Source organism: Fonsecaea monophora (assembly GCF_001642475.1).
Source record: "Fonsecaea monophora strain CBS 269.37 chromosome Unknown Scaff2, whole genome shotgun sequence".
In the NCBI taxonomy this organism is placed as follows: Eukaryota; Fungi; Ascomycota; class Eurotiomycetes; order Chaetothyriales; family Herpotrichiellaceae; genus Fonsecaea; species Fonsecaea monophora.
This window is the reverse complement of record NW_019173933.1, coordinates 790,178-811,000: the sequence shown is the minus strand read 5'-3', so window position 1 is coordinate 811,000 and position 20,823 is coordinate 790,178. Positions and strand designations below refer to the sequence as shown.

General features: G+C 50.2%; 3 protein-coding genes across 3 annotated transcripts; 2 read left to right on the top strand and 1 right to left on the bottom strand.

Annotated features, from left to right (window-relative positions):
- Nucleotides 1–683: 683 nt before the first annotated feature.
- On the bottom strand, nt 684–15,658 carry AYO21_00690 (hypothetical protein; the record flags this gene model as incomplete). Its single annotated transcript, XM_022650680.1, has 7 exons — nt 684–7,162; nt 7,214–12,157; nt 12,222–12,333; nt 13,523–13,826; nt 13,875–14,173; nt 14,227–15,567; nt 15,635–15,658. The coding sequence occupies 7 exons, from the start codon at nt 15,656–15,658 to the stop codon at nt 684–686; spliced, it is 13,503 nt and encodes a 4,500-aa protein (XP_022517294.1).
- Nucleotides 15,659–16,752: 1,094 nt separating this feature from the next.
- Nucleotides 16,753–17,466, top strand: AYO21_00689 (hypothetical protein; the record flags this gene model as incomplete). The annotated part of the gene is made up of 1 exon (XM_022650679.1): nt 16,753–17,466. One exon carries the CDS (start codon nt 16,753–16,755, stop codon nt 17,464–17,466), a length of 714 nt encoding a protein of 237 aa, XP_022517293.1.
- A 988-nt stretch (nt 17,467–18,454) lies between these two features.
- AYO21_00688 (hypothetical protein) lies at nt 18,455–20,404 on the top strand (the record flags this gene model as incomplete). The annotated part of the gene is made up of 1 exon (XM_022650678.1): nt 18,455–20,404. The coding sequence occupies one exon, from the start codon at nt 18,455–18,457 to the stop codon at nt 20,402–20,404; it is 1,950 nt and encodes a 649-aa protein (XP_022517292.1).
- Nucleotides 20,405–20,823: the final 419 nt, after the last annotated feature.

Genomic DNA, 20,823 nt, shown 5'->3' with positions numbered 1-20,823 from the left:
CCTTGATGAACATAGTGGACAATCATGAATAGTCTGTCTGTCTGTCTGTCTGTCGGCCATTGGCCTTGGGTCTAAAGAACTGTTTTGGTTTTTGCTCTGCTAAAGAGCCAGAAAGAAGAAAGAACAAAAAAAAAACAAAGCAACTATACAGGCCTAGAAAGAGGTGATAATCCAGTAGAAGTAGAAATAAGGGCGCCACCCCGTCTGCCAAACAATCGATATCTTTGCACACAATTCCCCCAAAGTCATTTCCTTTCCTGTCCTCGACTTTCGTCTCAGACGCCGAGGGCTTGTGGATGTATCAAGGCGTATCAGGGGAGTTGTGCGGATGTTGATGGTGGTGGTGGTGGTGATATGTAAAAAGACAGATATACCGCCTCGCCCGAAACGCCCCGTTGATGGATGAGATATCGTCTGTCCTGACCACATCGTGTGATTCCCTGTATGCCCTTGGACTTGTCGTGCCTCGAGGCATCATGCTTCGAGTTGCCATCCTCCCGAGCCGGACTCCGAAGAATAGAGAAACCACCGGCCTAGCGAAAAGTCGTCAATGCATCGAATTGACATCATGCCCGTCCAGAAACGCCGCATGAACCCGAATAAACCAATTCCTGAAATTGCCGTTTGGAGTGAGCCGCCTTAACTTCCTTTCCTCTTCCCTTTCGTGTCCCAGATATTGTATTTTACAGCCAAGGCATCCATAACCCATCCATTCCGCTGAGTCGAGTAGGATCAGTCGCCTTGCTGACCAGATCCACCACGTTCTGACATGCAGGTAGGACGCCGGTGACACCAGTGGGAATCGCGTTTGCTGTGGCTGCCGCGGCCGCCGCACCGCTTGCACTTCCCTCTGCGCCAGAGACGGCGCCGTTGGTATTGGCAGCTTGTGTCCCTGAAGAAACCGAAGGAGCACCGACACTGCCTTGCGTCTTCGCCAATGTGAGCGCACGCCGCGTGATGAACTCGACATTCATAGCCACTAGCTCTCTTAAATGTGACCCTTCCATTTTCTGATCTCCCCCTTGGCCACCACTTCCACTAGATTGAGGCCGCCCAGCAGCCCAGTTGTACATCTCATCTCTTACAAAGATAGCGAGTTGCTGCTCCATTTCGTATCCGTTGTCACCCTCCGCGAGGCAGCGTGCGATCGCCATTAGACTTGCTGTGAAGATCCCTTCAACACCCAGGGGACCCATGAGTGTCTGCAGGTTTGGAGTCAAGCGGAAGGGCACTTGTTCAGGATTGTAGAACAATGCTCGACTCGAATTGAGGTTAGGCAATAGGTCAGAGGCCCAAATATCTCCAGTGGCTCTCGAGATGGAGAATTTCATCGGATACCGCGCGGACATATGCATTATATATGTCATGAACGTGGTGGCCGCAAATTGATAACTGAACTGCCGCCGGAAGAGCCAGAAATCTTCGAAAGATGGATAGGTCGTCTGGAAGTACTTCAAAGCGATGGTATTTGGAACCCACCTCTCCTGGATCGTGGTGAAGATCTCAGTCTTCATGATTGCAACCTGCTCAGGTGTTCTGGGACTTGTCTTTTGCTGCTCGGCGATGGTGCGTGATTTCTCGAGGACAAAGAGGATCGGTTCATCCCGGGACATGGTGTTGGGAGGAAGTTTGCGGACGTGGTCTTCATACACGGACTGAAGTGTTACATATGAGGCGTCGTCTTGTACCAGGCGAATGTGCGGTGCTATCGGCACAAAGATGGGTAAATGAAAGTACAGATTTCGGCGCCGGGATTCTTTGCGCTTTGACAATGTCTGGTTGAAGATCCGGAACAGTTGTACGATGCGCTCCTCGCGACGGACCTTGCCACCTGTTGGATGCTGAACGGCAAAGGGATGCAGAGAGCCGTCATGGCCACGAATTGTTAGACGGCGGTGGCAGATGCTGTTGCCCCTGACAAGCTCAACTGTCGGCATAAAGCGCTCGATACGAACGAAATCGGTGTTCTTGTCTTTGTGCTGTTGATACTGTCCAGGGACTTCCACCGAGTCGTCAAACTTGAGGAATTTAAATTCGCTTAGATGATGACTGTAGGACTCCAGGGGAGCCCACTGCTGTCTATGATCGAGCTTCTGTTCAAACTTGTCTCGCCACTTCCTTAATTTGTGGATGTATTCATACATCGTCGGTTTGGTTTGGACAAAGTCTGCCTCAAATGATTTGCGGATATGTGCTGGGAGAACAGATTGTACGAATCGCGCAACATTGGCTTCCGTCTGAGGCGGCAATTTGGCCCCTTCGGCATAAGTCATGGGTGCCCGGCTGATGTAGTGCAGTCCGTCATTTAACAGCGCAACAATAAGTCGATGGGCATCCTCGTCTGGCGGACATTTGAAATGCTTCGACAACTGATCTGTCATTGTCTCCATTGAAAGCGCAAGGAGGGGGAATGCAGTCTTTAGGCCAGCCATGATCTCGTCGGTGTAGTCCCATGGCCTCTTGGGCTCTTCAGGTTTCTTGCCCGCTTCGGTACCATTCGCCTCGCCGTTGTCGGCATCTGGCTCCTGCTTAGGTTTGGGAGACGATGACCCATTGGTCTGGGCTTCACCATTGGCCGTGCCCGGTCGTGACCCAGATTCCTTCTTCTCTTCCTGATTCTTCTGCTGCTTGGCTTTCTGGGCCTCGTATTGTTTTTTCTTGCCCAAGAAATCTTCTCTTGTCGCCCGCAGGTGATAGAACAGTGCCTGGGGGAAACCTTTGGCGATCTTCACCAACACCGATTTGGCAAGGCGTGCCTCCTTGTGCTCGAGACTGCCGAGCAGTTGAGGCACGAACGTCGTCCAGTACCAGACTGGCGTCTCGCCTTTAAAGTCTTCGAATGCCTTAGCAATGTGCCCCTCCTCGTCATCCAGACTAAGTAACCACAATACTCGGCTAAGCATCTTCCTTGATTTGGCGCTCTTATAAAGCCCAGCCGCTTCGAGGTAGCAGCTGACAGCATTACTGGCAGCCTCGATATTGGATGGATTCTCCTTGAACTTGCGATCGGAATACTGGCCCCATTCGGCCCATGCTTTTGGAAGTCGAAGGTCATAGTAGAGAGCTACACCAAACGCTTCGTTCGCTTCTTCTGCGTGCTGGAGCTTGGCCAGGAACATGCCTTTGAGCGTATAGAACTCGGCCTTTTGCTGTGCGCCAAAGTAGTTGAGATTGGTATTGTTAATCACATCAAGCCCGTTATTCAGCTCGGCTTTATTCTGGTAATGGCATTTGGCTTGTTCTCTCAGTTTCAAAAAGGCTTCTTGAATTTCGATGTTGGGCAACGTGTAGATCTTGCCCAGCTGATTGATACACACTTCAGGCATCTGGTGTTTTCGGGCGACATGGGCAAACTTGTTTATTATCCAAGCCGTCTCATGATAACCTCGGAAGGCATATGAATTGTTGCCAACGTTGTTACCGCCTTGAGGGAGAAGAGGTAAGTACGTCGAGTTCACGAGCTGGAAAACATGCTGGCGCCAGGTGACCAGGTCTTGCCACGCATTGATGTCGTCCCAGATGTTCGGTAGCCGGTCTCTCCAAGCTTGCAGGAGGAGTTTGACTTCTTGTGATTTGCTGTCAAGATTACGCTCGTTGGTGCCCATGAGACTATCGCAAATAACGCTAGCATCATGAAGCTCGACCAACTGCTGGAAGTTCTGCAAAATGGGGATGTGGGCATTTGTTATACGCTTGGGAAGTTGATGCCATTTGCGGATAGAGAGCTGAATGGCTTCGTCACAAACATGCTGGAACTCCAAACGCGACATCTGCTTAGAACTGTATCGTAGAAGTGCCATGAATGCTTGAAAGAAGGTTCGCCTAGGTGTTGGAGCGTCGGAGACGGACTTGATCATCGCATCCAGCTGGTTTCGGTTTTCTTCGCCGGACCAAGCTTCGTAATTCCTCCAGGCTGATTCGAGTAGAAGATCATTGAAGTTCTCGTGCTTTGCGAATTCGCCCAAAATGTCCCATTGTTGGAGTTTCTGAGCGCAAATCATCCAGTGATCTTCCCAAAGGTAGTATTCTCCTTGGGAGAACGGCACAACGCCAGTACGTGCTTTAACTTGGGCTGACTCCCAGAGTTGTTGCGCTTTATCCCAGATGCCGTGCTGCTCGTATGAGAGGGCGGCATTGGTTTCCATAAACTTGCACCGTCTTCTCCACGCTCCATAGAATAGGTCGTCTTCTTGAAGGCCAGCATAGACTTCCACGAGGGCATCCAGGTTGCTTTCGCGAACCGCCGGCGTATCGATCAATGGGTCAACGGTAGATTCTTCAAGGGAGATAAGCGCAGTGTACCACGCGTCATATGTTCTGCTCAGAAATTTCATAACATGAGGAGGCACCTTGAACCTTGGTTTAGCCCTCACTGCACCCTCCAGTAATGCTTGAACGACATTGGGACGAAGGTTAAGTTGTCTCTGATGATATTCTCGAGTCAGCAGGGTCACCATGCCTTTCTCGAGGTCAAGACGCTCATCCCTGTTCAGGGCAGACCAGCAAAGTGGGAACAGTTTGACCCAGACATCGTAGGCAACATTGTCATCAATATGCTGCAGCTGAATAAGGGGCTCGAGCAGGTCACGGACTTTGACCTCATGGATTTCTTGATTGAAACGACGTTGTGCGGCAACTAGAGCGTCCAGGCTATCCTCGATGATTGGATCGTCTTTTCGTTGATCGGCGCTGATAAGATTGGCGTTGAAGAGTTGAGATAGGGGGCAAACGCGGACATCTTCTGGGTGGAGGCGAGCGGGCATCGACATTTCAACAGAGCCCATGACCAGGTGCGAAGCTTGCTTCAACCAGAATGAGTCGGCAAGCGTATCCCAGTTTTGCAGTGTCAACACGTAGTTCAGTCGATAGCTGGCAGTTTTGGACAAGGCACGGTTGAAGATGTTCATGAAACGATTTCGCATCTCCACGTCTTTGGCACGAGTTCCGATCAAGAAAGCATGCTCCAATCTCACTGTCAGCTCCGTTCGCGTAACAGTTGGGTCATCGTAGATCTTGAAGACGAGTTCAAGGAAGCGCTCAAGTAGATTTTGATTGGGCCACTTTTCGAAAATGAGCATCTTGTGCAGCACTGCCGTCTTCTCCTTCAGTGTTGGGTATGGCTCGGTTGAGTTAAAGACCCATTTCTCTACCATGTCCAACACTTTGCTGCACATTTCCACGTTGAACGACTTCTCAACAAGCGAAGCAAGGACACTGAGGAACGGTCGACGCTGCTCGTTGAGTTCACTCATTCGGGACGACAGAATGTCAATAGTTTTCTTTATGAGGTCAACACCCAGCGCGAAGTCGTAGGGGTCCATCAAGGGTTCACCAAGACGCCAACCTTGGGGAGGAGGTCCAGGCGGGATCACATATGCATTGATGTGTTCTTTTGCCAGTTTCTGCTGCAAAGCTTTCATCGCTCCGTTGATATGGTCATCAACATCGGCTGGTCGTACCAATGAAAGAGTCCACAGGTTGTTTATACCCGAGACATAACTGCCGTTAGACAAAGCTTCGCCGACCATGATCTTGGAATATCGAGTCGGAAAGTCTGAAGGCGGGGTATCCAAGTCCATTGCATCTGCATCATCCGTCTTCTGAGCCGGAATTGCCTCGAGAACACGTCGAACCAGCGGAAGAGACTTATCGTCGTCAGTCACTTGATGCAAACAGTCCTGGATTTCGGGCTCTTCCATCTTGAGTGGTTTCTCCAACAGCTTCTGGATCTTTTCCATATGATCAATGATCCATTCATTCGACTTCGTGCTTAGCAGAATTCGCATGACCTGCAGGGCGTTGATCATGCATGTCAATTGCTTGTCCTCTGCCTTGTCTGCTTTTTCACCACTCAGGATCGGATCAAGCAGTTTCTCATAGAGACCGACATCAACATCTGTCCATAGATTCGGTGCCAGAAGAACTCGGAGTAGTTGAACGGCCTTTTTGCACATGTCGTTTGGTAAAGGCTGCTGCTGGACCTTCTGCATGGTCTTAGCCTTGAGGTCTGCAGCTGGGGCGGGAAAGCGTTCGGGCAAAGTAGTGATGAAGTTGATCATATACTTGACCACAGCCGTGCGAAGCTCAAGTGGAATCACGTATTCGGCCTTCTCCTTTGCTGGTGGGCCCAGCTTCTGGTCACCAGCGTGATCTCTCTTACGTGTAGGCGTCAAGTCGGCTCCAGTCTGAGAAGGCGATACCGGTGAGACACGTCGACTTTCCCATTGCTGTATCAGAGAAATAAGATTCAAGGCAAGCTTTTTGTTCTCATTCGAAGGGTTTGGTGGAGGGGCAAGCTTGTTAAGCATTTGGATCATTGTCGGGATAAAGAGCTCCCTCGACTCATAGAAGAGATCCGGTTGGCGCACAATGAAGTTGAAAATGCTCTGGACCTGCTGTAAATTACCTGTCTCTTCGTTCAAGATCTTGCGTGGTAGTCGAGCCCACGAAGGCGTCCTCTTGTCTCCAGGGGCATTGGCACCGGCGCCTATTCTCGCAGGCAGTACCGGAGCCAACACCTCCAGAGCCTGGGTGACCAACGCTTTGCCTTCATTTTGGTGAGCTTTCAAAAGCTGATTGTAGATCTGGACCACGATTTTTGGGGGTGTGTCGTAAGACCGGATGAAGTAGCATATCAGGACATACGCTGCGTACTTATTGATCACATCTTCCAGTTTGATATGTCCCCAGGAATATTTGATGATATCTTTCCGGTCCTCGGAAACAGCATCTTTGTGATATTTCAGAATGAATGCAGAGAGTTGCAGCGCTTCCATGCGAGTATGGTCGACACCTGGCTGTGATGAGTCGTCGCTGCCATCGGGAGTAGCCGATTTCCACAGACGCTCTAAAAACAGGTTGAACAGCTTGCTGTCTGCTAGTGGAGCTGCATTGCTATTCTCCTGACGAGTATTCTGCACATCCCTTGCCATGATGGGGTTGACCACGTTGTGCAACAGGAACGTCTTCACCTTGTAGGATTCAGCTTTTTGAGAGTAAACGTCCAGACACCGCTCAATGATATTGTACCTGCGGCTTGCAGATTCATCGGTAATGATGGAATCAAAGATATATTTCATCAGTTTTAGGGGGGTCTTTATCGTGCCTTGTGCAGATGAAGAGAAGACTTCGATCACGAAGTTGAGATCGTCTGGCGATGACGCTAGATATTGTGTCATTATATCCATCACTTGATCTCCACTTTGCTCTGCACGTAGACGCTGTGAAGGTTGAAGCTGATCTTTGCGTAGTTCACCCTCGATTTCCTGACCAGCACTTAGAACCTTGGCCCTGAGCTGCTCCTGATCACGCAGCCAGTCTTTAGCGGATTCAAACGTGCAGATTGAGTGCACTATGTAGATGCCATTGATCGCCGCGGTATGGCGCTCTGGTATGGCCTCGACGTCGAACGCAGCCTTGATAAACGCTTCAGTGTCGTTCATGACAACTTCACGAATAGCTGGGCTGGAATCTGAGCCTAGGATCTGCGCAAAGAAGCGGCCGTACTTCTCCTCCTGCAAGCGCGACTGAAAGAACGACCACGTTTCCTTCGGATATTTGTCGAGATAGAGTATGAGCGGGTGACGGAACGGGCTGGCCACTGTACGGCGTAATTTTGCTTCCAGGTCCAAGACGCTGTTTACCAAGTCTCCCATAAAACTGGTGGCCGCAGGGGGAAGCAAGTGAAAAATATTGAATATCGCCGTAACGATCTTCATCTGTGGGTTTTGTTCAATCAGGCCAAAGGAGACCTTTTGCAGCAGCTGCTCATCTGCAATCACTCTCATATGCTCCAGCAATCGAGCACCTATCTCGACTTTGAAGTAATTGGTTAACAAAGTCAGTAATCGCGCAAGGCCCTCTAACCCTGCGACGGTGAGACGCTTCGAGTCTTGGAGATTCATCAGGATAGGCCTCAGTCCATTCTGGAGAAGATCTTTAGGGAGCTTCGAGGTCTGGACCAGCACCTCCTTCAGACCGGCGTTAGCAGCCTCGATGATCTCGGGTGACTTGGAGTAAAGGAGCTTGAAGAAGACGGTGATGATGCGGGCACGGCTGGAATTTTGTGGTCCCGTCGCAAATTCGGGCAAGCTCATCGCGATAGAAAGAAGCTTCAGGCATGAAACCCGGAGATTGACAATCAACTGAGCATTGTTGTACTCGTCTGGTTTGGGATGAAGGATCTCAGAGTCCGCGTCGGCAAGCGCTAATGACTCCATCATAAGCCGGTTGAGCTGGTCGTTCAACGGGACAAGGTCGTGACCCAAACTCAGGCAGTATGTAATTGCGTCGATGAAGCCGGTTTGTGAAAGAAACGGAAGGGCTCGAAGCGGCTTGTTGAAGATCGGAGGCAGGAATCTTTCCTTAACTGGGTCGATCAGCTCATGTACCTCAAGACCCACAACCTCTGCCATCACCGAGAATGCGTGTTGTGCTGTCTCACGCGCATGCGTATTCATGTGGGATAGCTCGAGACTGAAGGTCACAGAAAGAGCATGGATAGTGCTCCTCTCGTTCATGAGCATCTCTCGGGTCTGGCCGGCGCAGCATTTCCGAAGAATGAATTCCAGAGTCTCTTGGGCGGTGATCCGAGTACTCGCTGGAACTTCCTGAGGCGTGTCCTTGATCACGAAGAGCAAAGCTTTGATGATCTCAAGTTGCTTACTGGCGAGGAAGGGTTGGCCCAGATCCAGCTTCTTGACCAGAATTTGTATTCCCAAAGTCGCACCAGCCTTGGTGAACCACTCCACTTCACGGCATTTGTGGCAGAATGTCTGGGTGAGATGTGTAAAAAATGGAAGTTTCGCGACCTTTTCCTCGCTCCCAAAGATAGTACGAGCCGTATCCACAACAGCCAGCATTGATGCTTCCGCAGCCTCACGGATGAAGATGTTGTCAGAAGCCAGACAATCACAGATCACGTCGGCTAGTATGCGAGTGCTAAGATGGACCGCGCCTTCGCCGAGATTGACATCAAATTCCTTCGTTCTTCGGCCAGCGTCACACAGAGCCTGACCAAGTTCCACGAGAGTAAAATGGCGAGAGATGCTCTGAACGAAAACTTCCACTTGCGGTTTCAGATCCGGGACAGTCATTGCACTGAAGCAGGCCTTGAGTAGCTTCTTCAAATTCTCCTCTTGCTCTCGACGTTTGTGCACCGATTTACCAAATTCGTTATCGGCTAACATATCAGCGTATGTCTGGAAGCGTCGGGCCAGAAGGTCATTTGCTTGAAGTCGGAGAAGAGTTGCGAAGTCGTCAGGAAGGTAATCCTGGCCTATGAACAACTTCACTTGATTGCTGATATACTTGAACGATTGCTCCTTGTAATATAGATCCAAAGCCTTCGGATTCGTGTTCTTCGTTGTCTCAGTAAGTTTTCTAATGGCTAGGTCGACGCCAGTGTCCATGGGAAACGCTCGGTCCCGGCTCGTGTCGATGAGTCGAATATCAAAGCTAGGCTCGTCGTCAGTGTAGCGCCGATAAGCCAGACGGTGGGGATGATTCAGAAATTTCCTGTTACGTCCACCGAGTTTACCAAGAATGCGCATAGTCGTATGGGAGTGGAAATGTTGGTAGGGTTGAGGCTTCAGATGCTCGAACAGGGCAGTCATCAGATCATCCATGATTGGAGCCATGATTGGATCTAGATAATCTGCTGTAAGATTGTCAACGCAGAGCTCGAGCGTTCTTAATCCTTGCCCGACAAGATCCGGGCCAGCTCGAAGAGCCACAACCAGGGGTCTCATCAAGTGATTGAGATGCGGCAACAGATGACTGAGTCTCGCCGGCACAGTCAAAGTCAACTCAACGTACAAATCTCGGTCATGAGGGTCTCTGGCGCCCTGGAGCAAATGGTTGAAAGTTTCGAGGAGCATTTCGAGAAGCGGAAGGATTTCCTTGTAGAGGAGTTCGAAGCGCCCACCACCAATACTTCGAAAGAGCGATCGAAGAAGAATGAAGTAATGGATGGGTTTCTCTGCCGTTACCGACAGCTGTACACATTGTGTAATGATCTTCGTGATGTGTGGGAGCAGAACTTGTTCGTTGTGTGTCGAGAAAAGCGTAACAGCCATGAATGACAATTTGAACATCCTCAGTAATATCGACGACAGGACAATGTCTGACGAACCAACCTCGGGAAGTTTGTTCATGAGGTATTGAAGAACCATCCCTGCAAATGCTGGTGATGTAGCTTCGCTGGCAAGAAAGAATTGAGGCAGATGAAGCAAGGCCGTATGCTCAGACATCAACTCGTGCAGGTAAGGAATCTCGGCTTGGAAGACTTCGTGGAAGGTGGCTGGATCGATGCAATGAAATACCGTCCCAAAGCTCTCTAACAATTCCTTTTCTTCTCTGGTCATTTGTGCCATTGAGTGGCTTGCCATAAAGTCCACCGGGGAGGAATATTGCATGTCCGGCACCGGCGCTTCTGCACTATAATAGCGAAAAACGCGAGCTCCTTCGTGGAAGAGCTTGGTGACCACGCGAGTCTCTTCAGCGTTGTAGCCGAAGGAAACTTCGTTCCAGTTGATCGGAATGCTTGCTTGGTCTACGTTCAGTCCTGGAGGGTTGCATGTTTTCAGTTGGTAGAACATATTCTTGAGCCCGTTGACAAGGTTCTTGAAGAGGAATTTGTTGTCGTTTACTGGGTCTGCACCTCGCTCTCGCGGATTTGACGTCTTAATAGGAGTGGCATTAAATATGTCCACAGCGTCCCAGTCCGGAACCTCGTCTTTGTCATCCATGTATGTCTCCGCTTGGTTCTCCTTGGATTTGTCTCCGTAATGGCGGCTCAGCTTCACGGCGTTCTCATACTGATAATTCATTGCGGCAAATTTGTCGCCGATCGCATCGAGAATCATAATCAAGAAATACCTCGCTTCTTCCTTATTCTCCAGTTTGGTGATGCTCTCGGCCATGTTGAGCAGCAACTTTGCACTCATCGTCTGGAAACTTGTACCAGGATAGTTGTCGTGGAGGTTTTTCGTGTACACTTCGATCGTCCGCCGTATCTGATTGCGCTCTAACGAGTCCCGCACGTGGTGTATGAGATCTGCGAGCATACTGTACGCTAGTGGACGCATACTCTCATATACGGTCAGGCCGTCACCGATAAGGATTCGTTCGTCTAGCAACTCGTCGATTTTGTTCAAGAAGATTTTGCGATAGTTGAAATTGATGATGTGCCGTATTGCAACCAACAGTTCTTTGCGCGCGCCGGACTTTTCTCTCGGGCAGTCTTTTAGCAACCTGACAACCACACCCGGCAGAGTTGGTAAGAAGTCTGTCAGCTGGTTTGCATATACCCGGAGAAGGTATGCCAGGAAACTCATCGTCTTGACTTGGGCGGTGATAAAGTCACCAAACGCAGCACGATTTTTTATCTCCTTGCTGACTCCGGTGAATATAGTCTTGTTCGCCGCAGCCTCCGCGTGTGCCTTCTCTTGTGCTTTGGCCTGAAGCATGAGAATTCCCTTTATAGAAGGTACAAACTTCTTGACGTTGGCAGCAACTGAAGTTCGATGCGCTTGGAATATAGACACGACGATGATAGGACATTCTGAAAGAACCTTGAAGGACTGCATGCCCTTCGCCAGGGGGGCGTGTTCCTTCTTTTCCGTCCCTGGATCGGACACCGTCGTGGCGGGCGAGCCAGGGCGCGGAGACTGGAAGGTCTGGCTTTGAGGGTTGGTCGTCAAAGATGAGGCCTGGTGATGCGGCCCGGGAGAATCGAAGGTGTCGCGGACCACCTGTTCCATCAATTGGAACATCTCTTGAATGAGGTCAAGGAAGGGTTGAACTTTTGAAGCAGTGGCATTCGGTTGGTGACGCTCGAGATCCATGATCGTCTTCAGACACAAAACAGCATTATCCTCATTTTCCACCCTGACCAGCTCCATCAGCGTTTCCACCATGTCTAAAGCAAAGGGTTCAACCTCGTGCAGCTGATGTTGTAATCTATGGAGGATCTCGAGAATCTGATTCCGAAGGATATGTTCGAAGGAGGTCGGGTTCAGATCTGTCGTCCCCTCCAGGATCTTCTTGAAGACAGGCCATAACTTCGTCAAGAACTTTGTGTAGACACTGGACGGGGTGCACAAAGATTCGATAGAGTCGCGGAGTTCTGTCGCCACGTTCGATTTTGTCCGTGTATCTAGAACAATGTCATAGTCAGACAGCATATCCCGGAAGGTGTTTGCGGCGGACACGCGACTTACCAATCTTTGGATCACTGAGCCTTGCGGCGTAGACATCAATCTTCTGAAAGGCATCCATGCTGTCGTCGTTCTGGGTCGACCTCCCGACTTCACCAGAGAGTGGGAGAGTCGGCTACCCGTAAGGAGAGAGGTGTATCGCAACGCTTGAGCGGCCTCATTAGGGTTCGCTTCTGCAAAGGCCCATTTGCACCTCGGCGAATGTGACTGAGAGCGCAGGAGTAAAAGAGTCGCTACAGGAGGTGTGCAACGCAATTAACTGGTCGCTGGAGAAAGAGATGCAAACACAATTAAGTACGCTCCCTGCAATAATACTAAACGAGAATGTAAAGGGAAGAAATGGGTGTAGGCAAGTTGCCCTGTTGACCTTGGTGTGCCTCCTCCGACCAAATTTGTATGGAGACCTCTGCGGAGAATCAAGGCGCGAGGTAGAAAAGTGAATCCGAGGGGGGACGCTCGATGCCTCGAGCGTGCAGCTCACGTGATACAGTTAGTCGTTAACGGGAATAGCGTGGACTGCCAAAAGCCAATCGTACTCGATTCGTCAATGGAGCCGCCTAATGTGGAACTTGGCGGGGGCCTAGTAAGGCTCGCGTGCAGCCTTGGGGGAGGAAAATACATTATGGGACATACATTCCAAGGTCTGCTAGACTGGAAAAGAGGTTGAAGACATTTCTTTACAACTCGGACATTGCCTTTCTCCGATTCCTCTTCCCACCTAGGAGCATTTACCGCCCATGTTGCTCGTGTCTTCATTTCAGAGGCTGAACATGTCGATTAGCGCCTCGTGGTACTCTATCATCCCCAGGACATCGCCAAAACCCAAGGTAAAATTCACGGTGTTGACCGGGTATCTGAATCCTTCGCAGGCTGAGCGCCAGCTCGAGGTAACCCAAAACATCAATCAAGGTCGATCACTTGTCGACGATTCAGAGTGAACGTTTGATCACTCAGTCATAGCTCGCTGCCACCACCGACAGTCCAAGAATCGCTTGAGTCAACGTTGCGGCAAGCCACCGGCGTGGCGGTGAGTATGAGGCATTTGTACTGTCCGGTGAAATTCGATTGATCCTCCAGAATGTGCGCGATGTCTTCTCGATTTGCCATCCAAACTGCTATTAGACCGGCGAGATCTAGTCTGCCCATGTGAGTCTGCGCGTCGCCTCTGGAGATTCCAAAGCCATGTCAGAAACAGCCATCAACGTCACTATAATGATAAAAGAATGTCTTAGCCAAAATGGAGATAACAAGGTGGTAACGAGGGTATCGCTGGGTCGCGCGGTGCAAAGCAGATACGGGCTTACCGACGATGGCTTGCTTGACGATGACTCATCATGCAACTTGAGAGCATCTAGCCTCTCTTGGTTGTCCTGTGCGGCATCTGTCTCTGGCACTTCCTTGATGCTTGGAGTTGTCGGGGGCTTTGCCAATCCGGCCTTCATACGGTTTGCCTGCTCGGTGAGCTTCTCCCACTTCGCCTCGCGTGCCTTTTCTCGTTGAGCAGCAGTGTTCTGCATTTCATTGTAATCATGCGAACATTCGTCGAAAAGTTGAGGATTGATCTCCATGAAAAGTTTCATTGCATTGTAAACCATGCCATGTATTGTGCTGGCCACTCGTTAGCGGATTGCATAACTCGAACGGAAGCACACGTACCGGTTCCAATGACCCTTTGAATTTTCATACAATGGGGCAAACATGATCGGGAGGATGGTTTCGACGTTGTCACTGACGAGATTGCAGAAATATTCGTTGTTCCAGAAGTATAGTGCACGCTCCGCAACCTGGAAGTGAGGACTCGCCACGGATTTGGCCAACTGGTTGAAGAGAGGCTCTTGGACCTTTGCGAATTCTTGTGGATCCATAACCTCAAAAATGTCCTCGACCTCGTTCAAGAACATGACTTCCTTGGTGCTGTTAACTTTCGGCCAGTAGCGTAGTAGACCAAGCACAACCTGGAATACGGAATCAGCATAATAAGTACAAGATAACATGAGTGAAAGCTTACTTCTTCTGTCAGCGCTGCGTCTTTCTCTAGGAATTGCACGATACAATATGCCAACTGAGGATGATACATGCTCAAACTCTTCACTTTGTGAAGAGGAATGAGTACTCTGGTCAAAAACAGCTTATGCTCTTCTTTGAGTGGGAGAGCAAAGCCATTGATGATTGAACCAAGAATTTCGAGAAGTTCGGCTATGCCGTTGAACCTCTCGGTCTCATAGGTGAACTGGAAAAAGACATTGTTGATAGATCTGCGAATGTAGGACCGAAGATTTAAGAATTTGCCGTAAATGCGGTGAAGCGTCGTCTTGAGAAAGTCTCTTTCCCGGGGATCTTCAGAGTCAAACAGCTCCAGTAACTGAAGGACAAAATGATGATCAATGTAAGCTTTGGCAATGTTTGTGTTGAAGTCTTGGCTTTCAATGAAACGCAAGAAAAACTCGTAGACAACTTGAATGTGAGGCCAAGCAACTTCCAGGACCGGTTCATCTTCCTCGGGATCAAATGCTTCACCCTGTGGATTGACAGGAGGAGGAACGGGGCGAAATAGGTTCTTGCTGAACATTTCGACAACCTTCGGATACATCGGTTCGGTTATCACCGACCGGTTGTTGGCAACGTAGTCCAGAAGTTCGTGGAGAGCGAGTCTCTTGATTTCTTTTGATTTCATGTCGGCGGTCTGATCATTGAAGTCGAAGATGATATTACATTGATCAATTTTCTGCATGAACAACTCTTGTCTTCGGTTAGGAGGGACTTCATGGAAGCCGGGCAATTTCTCCAGGTCACGAGCTCTTTGGTCCGATACATCAAACCGTGATGAATGCTGTCTCTTGGGAGTTCGGACACCCTCGGGCACATCTTTTGGGGTACTCTGCAATCGGTCGAAGAGGAGGGATTTTTGGCCGGCCTTGGGGGGCGCCAGGTCGCCAGGCATCGTTTCAGTCGCACCAGGTCCAGGAATGTGAGGAGCACTTGGACTGATGATAACGCTTGGAGCAATGTGATGACGGCCCGGGGCTGTTCCAGGTCCACCCGGTCCATGACCAGAGCCTTGCGACATGAAATGAGAAGCCAGCGAACCTGACCCTGTTGCAGAGCCAGCATGGTGTTGGGTGGTGGTGTGGCTGGTATTGGTGCTCTCATGATTCCCACTCTTATTTCGGAGATCATTCAGATTCGTTGACGAAGACGTCGGAGTTGCGGTGTTGGAACTGTTGGGGGATCTCGAATCACTACCGGGGAGCGTAGTGGATGATGACAGCGGTGATGCAGTGCCCGAATTATTCGCATCTTTTTTCTTGGACGATTTGTTACTATCTTTCGCCCTCGATAACTGCTCGTGCTAGAATATCAGTGAGCGGAAGCGATTAAAAGGCATGGCACAAGACGCGGCTTGGGAGGATACTTACCACTCTCTGCCTGAAACCTTTCATTTTGCCAGACTCTCTTCAGTATTCGACGCGTTCACGCACCAGTGATAGTGAGGACAGTTGCCTTGGTTGATGCGACGCTTTGTCGGTTCCAGGAAGCGACGAGGCTGTTATGTGCGTTTCATCCGAGTCACGACCACCAGATCGGCTTCTCAGTAGGAGGCGGCGGGTAGGGGTTTCAGGGAAAACCAAAGCAATTCAACAGGCTTCAGTAATGCCGGCGACTTCCTTCTCTTCTATCAGTTGCTCATTCTTAGAAGTAGTCCGGGCACAGAGGAGGAACGACAGTACGGCAGGCGGGTAGAGGAGGTGATAGAGGGTAGCTGGAGGATTCGGTTTGAAGGACTGCAAGGACCCTGAGAAGAGCGCAGCAGAGAAGGATAGAAAGAATCGATCCGAGATCAAAGGTGTCGAAGTTGGAGGTGGCTTATTGATCTAAGTGCATCGAGAAGGGCATCCATTGAAGAGCAGTCAAGGTGACGAATAGTCGAGTAGTTGTGCGCAGCTCGAGGTAAATGCAAGTCAAAGTGTAGTCGCAGTCGCAGGTTGGCGGGGACGGGTTCAGTGTTTCGGTGTCAGTACGCGGCTGGATTGAGGTGCAATTTAGCAGGTTAGCTAAGGCCAACTTGATCCAGTAATGCCAATTGCCGTCAAAGGGGCCTATTGGCCTGACCACTAAGGCTTATGGGGCACCTGAGGTAGTCGCCCAAGCACCCTTACGTGCCTTGGGGGAAGGGCTTCAGTTTGTTTGGGTGCTCGGAGTAGTTGCCTCAAATGAGAGATCGTCACCTAGTTTGGCACTTGGCTGCGGAATCAAGATTTGTTTCATCAACTTGTCATGGGGTTCACAAGATAATCAACCTCCAAGTCACAAGGATATATCACCCGAGACTTGAAAGTAAACCAAGCTTCATGGCCAAATGGTACTTTCCTTGCAACTACCGGCCTTAGCCTTGTCCTCCGCCGTGTCAAAACAAGGTGAGACGTCTTGTCCGCTTGTAGTTACCGGATTTACTATTGGACAGGTTGGGTAAACAACCACATATTATCGTCCACTCTGTCCATCTCGTATCGGACCTCTCCACCCAGCATCTCAAATGCCTCGTGGTCCTAGTAATGGGGAGACTGCCCCGTCATTCCAGGTCCCACGCAACCCTATCCTATCTATCGAGCATCCATGCATCGTCAAAAATGTGGAAAAGGCTGTCGACATGCTCGGGGGTCCTGCGGAGATCGTACAGAGTCTGGAGTCAGGATTGGAGAAGCCGCTGGGGCTCAAATTTCAACCCGAGGATCCAAGCAGTCGTGCAGTGCTGTCTTACAACAAGCCAACCAATAATGTGCTGCTTAAAGTGACTGTTCCGAAACGAACAGGCAGGAAAAGGAGGCGAGGCTTTGATGAACAGTTCTCCGAAGATTCTGGAGAGTCACACCCCCGGAAAGATGTCAAATACCTCCTCCATTCCCTGACCGACAATCGCGAACGCTGTGAGGTCGAGGTCGTGGGCCAGATTGGCTCTACACACGTTTGGCGCACCATGCCCGATTTCACTTATTCGTCTAAAGGGTCTTCATTTCTAGGCGAGGTACAGTCCAAAGTTCTTCCTCAGCAGTACCCGTTGCTTAAGCAATGGTCTTTTCCTAGGTCTTCTCCTAAAGAAGATACAGAGGTTGTTCCTCCTCCAGTGCTTTCCACCCAGAACCTCCCGGCCAACTTCACATATTGCCAAGAGACAGCCGCGGACTCCATGGTTGAGCAACACTCAGTAAACCGAAGGACGGATGAGTCTGTCGTACATTCCACCAGTTAATATCAACGACTTGGTCCGGAGGTGTTTGACGAGCAACCCATCTAAGCGTTTCAACACCTGCCAGCTATTACAAAATCAGCACGGATACCCTTGATTTCCTATATCAGGATATTGAGAGGACAATTCGCTTGATGTGTTGGGCGGATTCAATGACTTCTCCACCTGGCCATACGCCCGCATTTGGATCTCGTTTGTCATATGCTGTGGACTCGATATCCCTCAGCCGACATGCCCCATGGCGACCTCTCGATGAGAAGACCACCTTTTGCAAGGTGCACGTTGTCGAGTGGAATTATAGTGGATACCAAGTTCGCTGCATATCATACAACGAAGAGGAGACAGGTCTTGTCCAGTCGCAAAAAAGAGAAGCACGGGAAATCGTTACCTTCAGAAGATTTTCTAGTCAACCCACTCGGCCCGTTTAGACCTCTTCAGTCGACCCATTCAGCCTTACAAGTTGACGTCCCGTTGAGAAACTAGAACCACATAAGCAGGTGAGAAGATCCAGCGATAGTCAAGGATCGGAGTCAGCAACGCGATCGACCGATCTCTCCGGATAAATTTTGGTTATCAATCTTTAGTGAGAGATTCCGAGTCTTGGGAGCATGAGCCTGACAAGATGTATGTCCGTACTCGATAATGCGACGAAACACAACGTCCCCTAGACACAGATCTCAGGGATGTGGGAAGAGGTATCTTGTAAACAGGAGACAGAAGCAAAGAAGATGGATACTCAATGGGGAGGAAACTGTTAGTCAGCAACCTTGCCGGCCCTCCGCCGAGTTTGATATCTCTTGGCAGTCTTGGCAATATGCTGACCAATAATGCAAAGCCCGTGGTGTTTGCCGAGCCATGCCAATTCCGTGCCCCGATGACTCTCCTGAGAGCCCCGCATGTCTTCTCTCACGACCTTCTTATCGCTTGATCGTTCGCTTAAACAGCCAGCATAAGAAGTCTTTCATTGCCACTGTCTCCATGTTCGAAAGCGATGGATATAGATAGTCGACCCCCGGCTCAGGCCATGTTCACCTTCGCCACGAATAAACCTCGGACCTCAAGCGGTCGAAATCATGCCTACAGAAAGATCCGATGGAAAAAGTACGATCCCAGCAAGAAGTCTCCCAACTCGGCTCCAGACCAGTTTGTGCAGTGGCAGCCTCCAGATGCAACACGAGATGAAGACGAGGACGGCATTATTCAACACAAATCAAAGCCTAGCGACGCAAAGCAAAATCCGCTTGCAAAGGCTCTTGTTTTTGTCTCTCCACTTGAGCCTCTTCCAATGAACGGAACCCGCGAGGATCCATTCCTAGTTCTACCCATCAAGTCGACTGAGACTGTGCAAGACACTCTAGACTACTATGTCACCATCTGCAAAGGCTTCAGGAATGAGAGATCCGTCGTTCCCGGCCCGGTCAACCCACATCTTTCGCTCTTGCTGCCTTACGCACTCAAACACCCCATCCTTTTTGAGTCCATCATATCAGTCTGTCGGGCGTCCATTCTAATCTCACTTGGAAGGCCCATATGGGAAGACTACGCCTTTGTTCATCACCGCGGCAGCGCTATAGCCGGCCTCAATGAAAGACTCCAGTCTAGCGAGGCCACTGACGATGCAGCCCTGCTGACAGTCACGATGCTTATGACCCTTGAATATCTCTCTGGCAACCAGCAAGGCGTGATAATGCACTGCAAAGGCCTAGAGAAAATGCTAGAGCTCCGTGGGCCACTCTCTAATGACAAAGACGATACAAAGACGGAGTCCGACTGGACAAAATTCGTCAGCCATGGTCTTGTGGCATACAAGGCTCTAGGGTCCTTCGTGACAGGCCAACCACCCGACCTGCCTCGCGATTCGGTTGGCTACCTCAGGGAGACATTTCAAGAACTAAACCTCGATCAGCCGCTCACCTATCCTGAAACTCCGTTCCCACCAGACCTTTGCATCATCCTTGCTCGCCTTCCCTTAGGGCTCTCGGAGCTCTGTGTTGCATCTAGGATATCAGTACAGATGATCAAGCTCCTTGCTTCAATTTCGGCTGCCACCACCCTCTTGGCTACGGAAACTGTCAGCTACGAGAATCTCCTTGACCGCACCTGGACTCCTCCCTCAGAATTACCCCTCCCCGATTCATCCCAGTACGACGAAGAATGGAAGCAAACGATGATCCAAACCATCCTCTCCTCTCTTCAACGAATGTCGTTGACATCCACCTGCCCACTCGAATACTACCTCACCATGGGCTTGCTAGCCTATATATTCCAGCTCCGAGGTCTAGCAGCAGTGAACCTCTTCTATGATCCCATCCTCCGCAAATTCATCACCTCGTTACCGACTCATGCTAAACCAGCCTCGCTCCAGGAACAAAACACACTGGTTTGGTGCAGTATTGCCACTGCTGGAGCGCTTGCTCTCCGTGTTGTTCCCATGCCCAATTCCCATTTGATTATGGAGCATGTTTTGGATCTATACCCACAAGCGCGCCAGTGGGCCCGCCTGGAAAAAGTTCTACGCACCTTCTTCTATACCAAAGAAATTGGTACCCATTGGAAACGCGTCTGGCAGTCCGCCATGAAGAGACGAGAGTTTGTTATTGGTCAACAACAACGGAAGGGACACTACGTCGATCCCAAGACTGACAGTACCGTGAGCATGGACAGAGAACTCCACGAACAAACCAATTACTCGATTCAGGGGCCGTTAGATTTCCCAGATTTCGACATGAACTCTGAAGCGCTAAGGGCACATATCCGCCAGCACATCGCGGGGGCGCCAAAGACGGTGGTCGAAATGTCCCAGGCCATGGGTCTCTGTCCATTTCGACCACAGGTCTCCTCACCCTTCTCAACAGGCAGCTCTGCATCGACTGCGACTGCAACTGCGACAACCACGTCAAGTCCGAACACGAACTTGACGCCTTCGCCAAAAGCCGTCTGACTGTCACGGGTGCAATATGTATTGAGTCGTGACATGAGCCAGTCTCAATCTTTGTACTTTGGGCTCTAAACAATCTGTTGGACTGAGTCGTGGGAATTTCTGTTTCTATTAAGACCCCATCACCACACATTATAATCCACATTGCGTCTACAGCTACGACTGCTCCGGCTTTTTCAGAGGACGGGACGCTTCTGTGAGCAAACCTCAGTGCCTTTCCAGTTGCGTGGAACGGATGGATAGCTGGCCCTACATATCCTAGGATCCATAGCCTCTTCATTCTCACGAACAGGGAGCTTTCAATCTTGAGGCAACAATCAAATCGACTCCCCTCCAACTTTGACAACATCCCCACTCACTTCTCTACATATTCATCTCTCTAAAGGCTCACCTGACCTTTGCGACGAACGTCTCCCAACTTT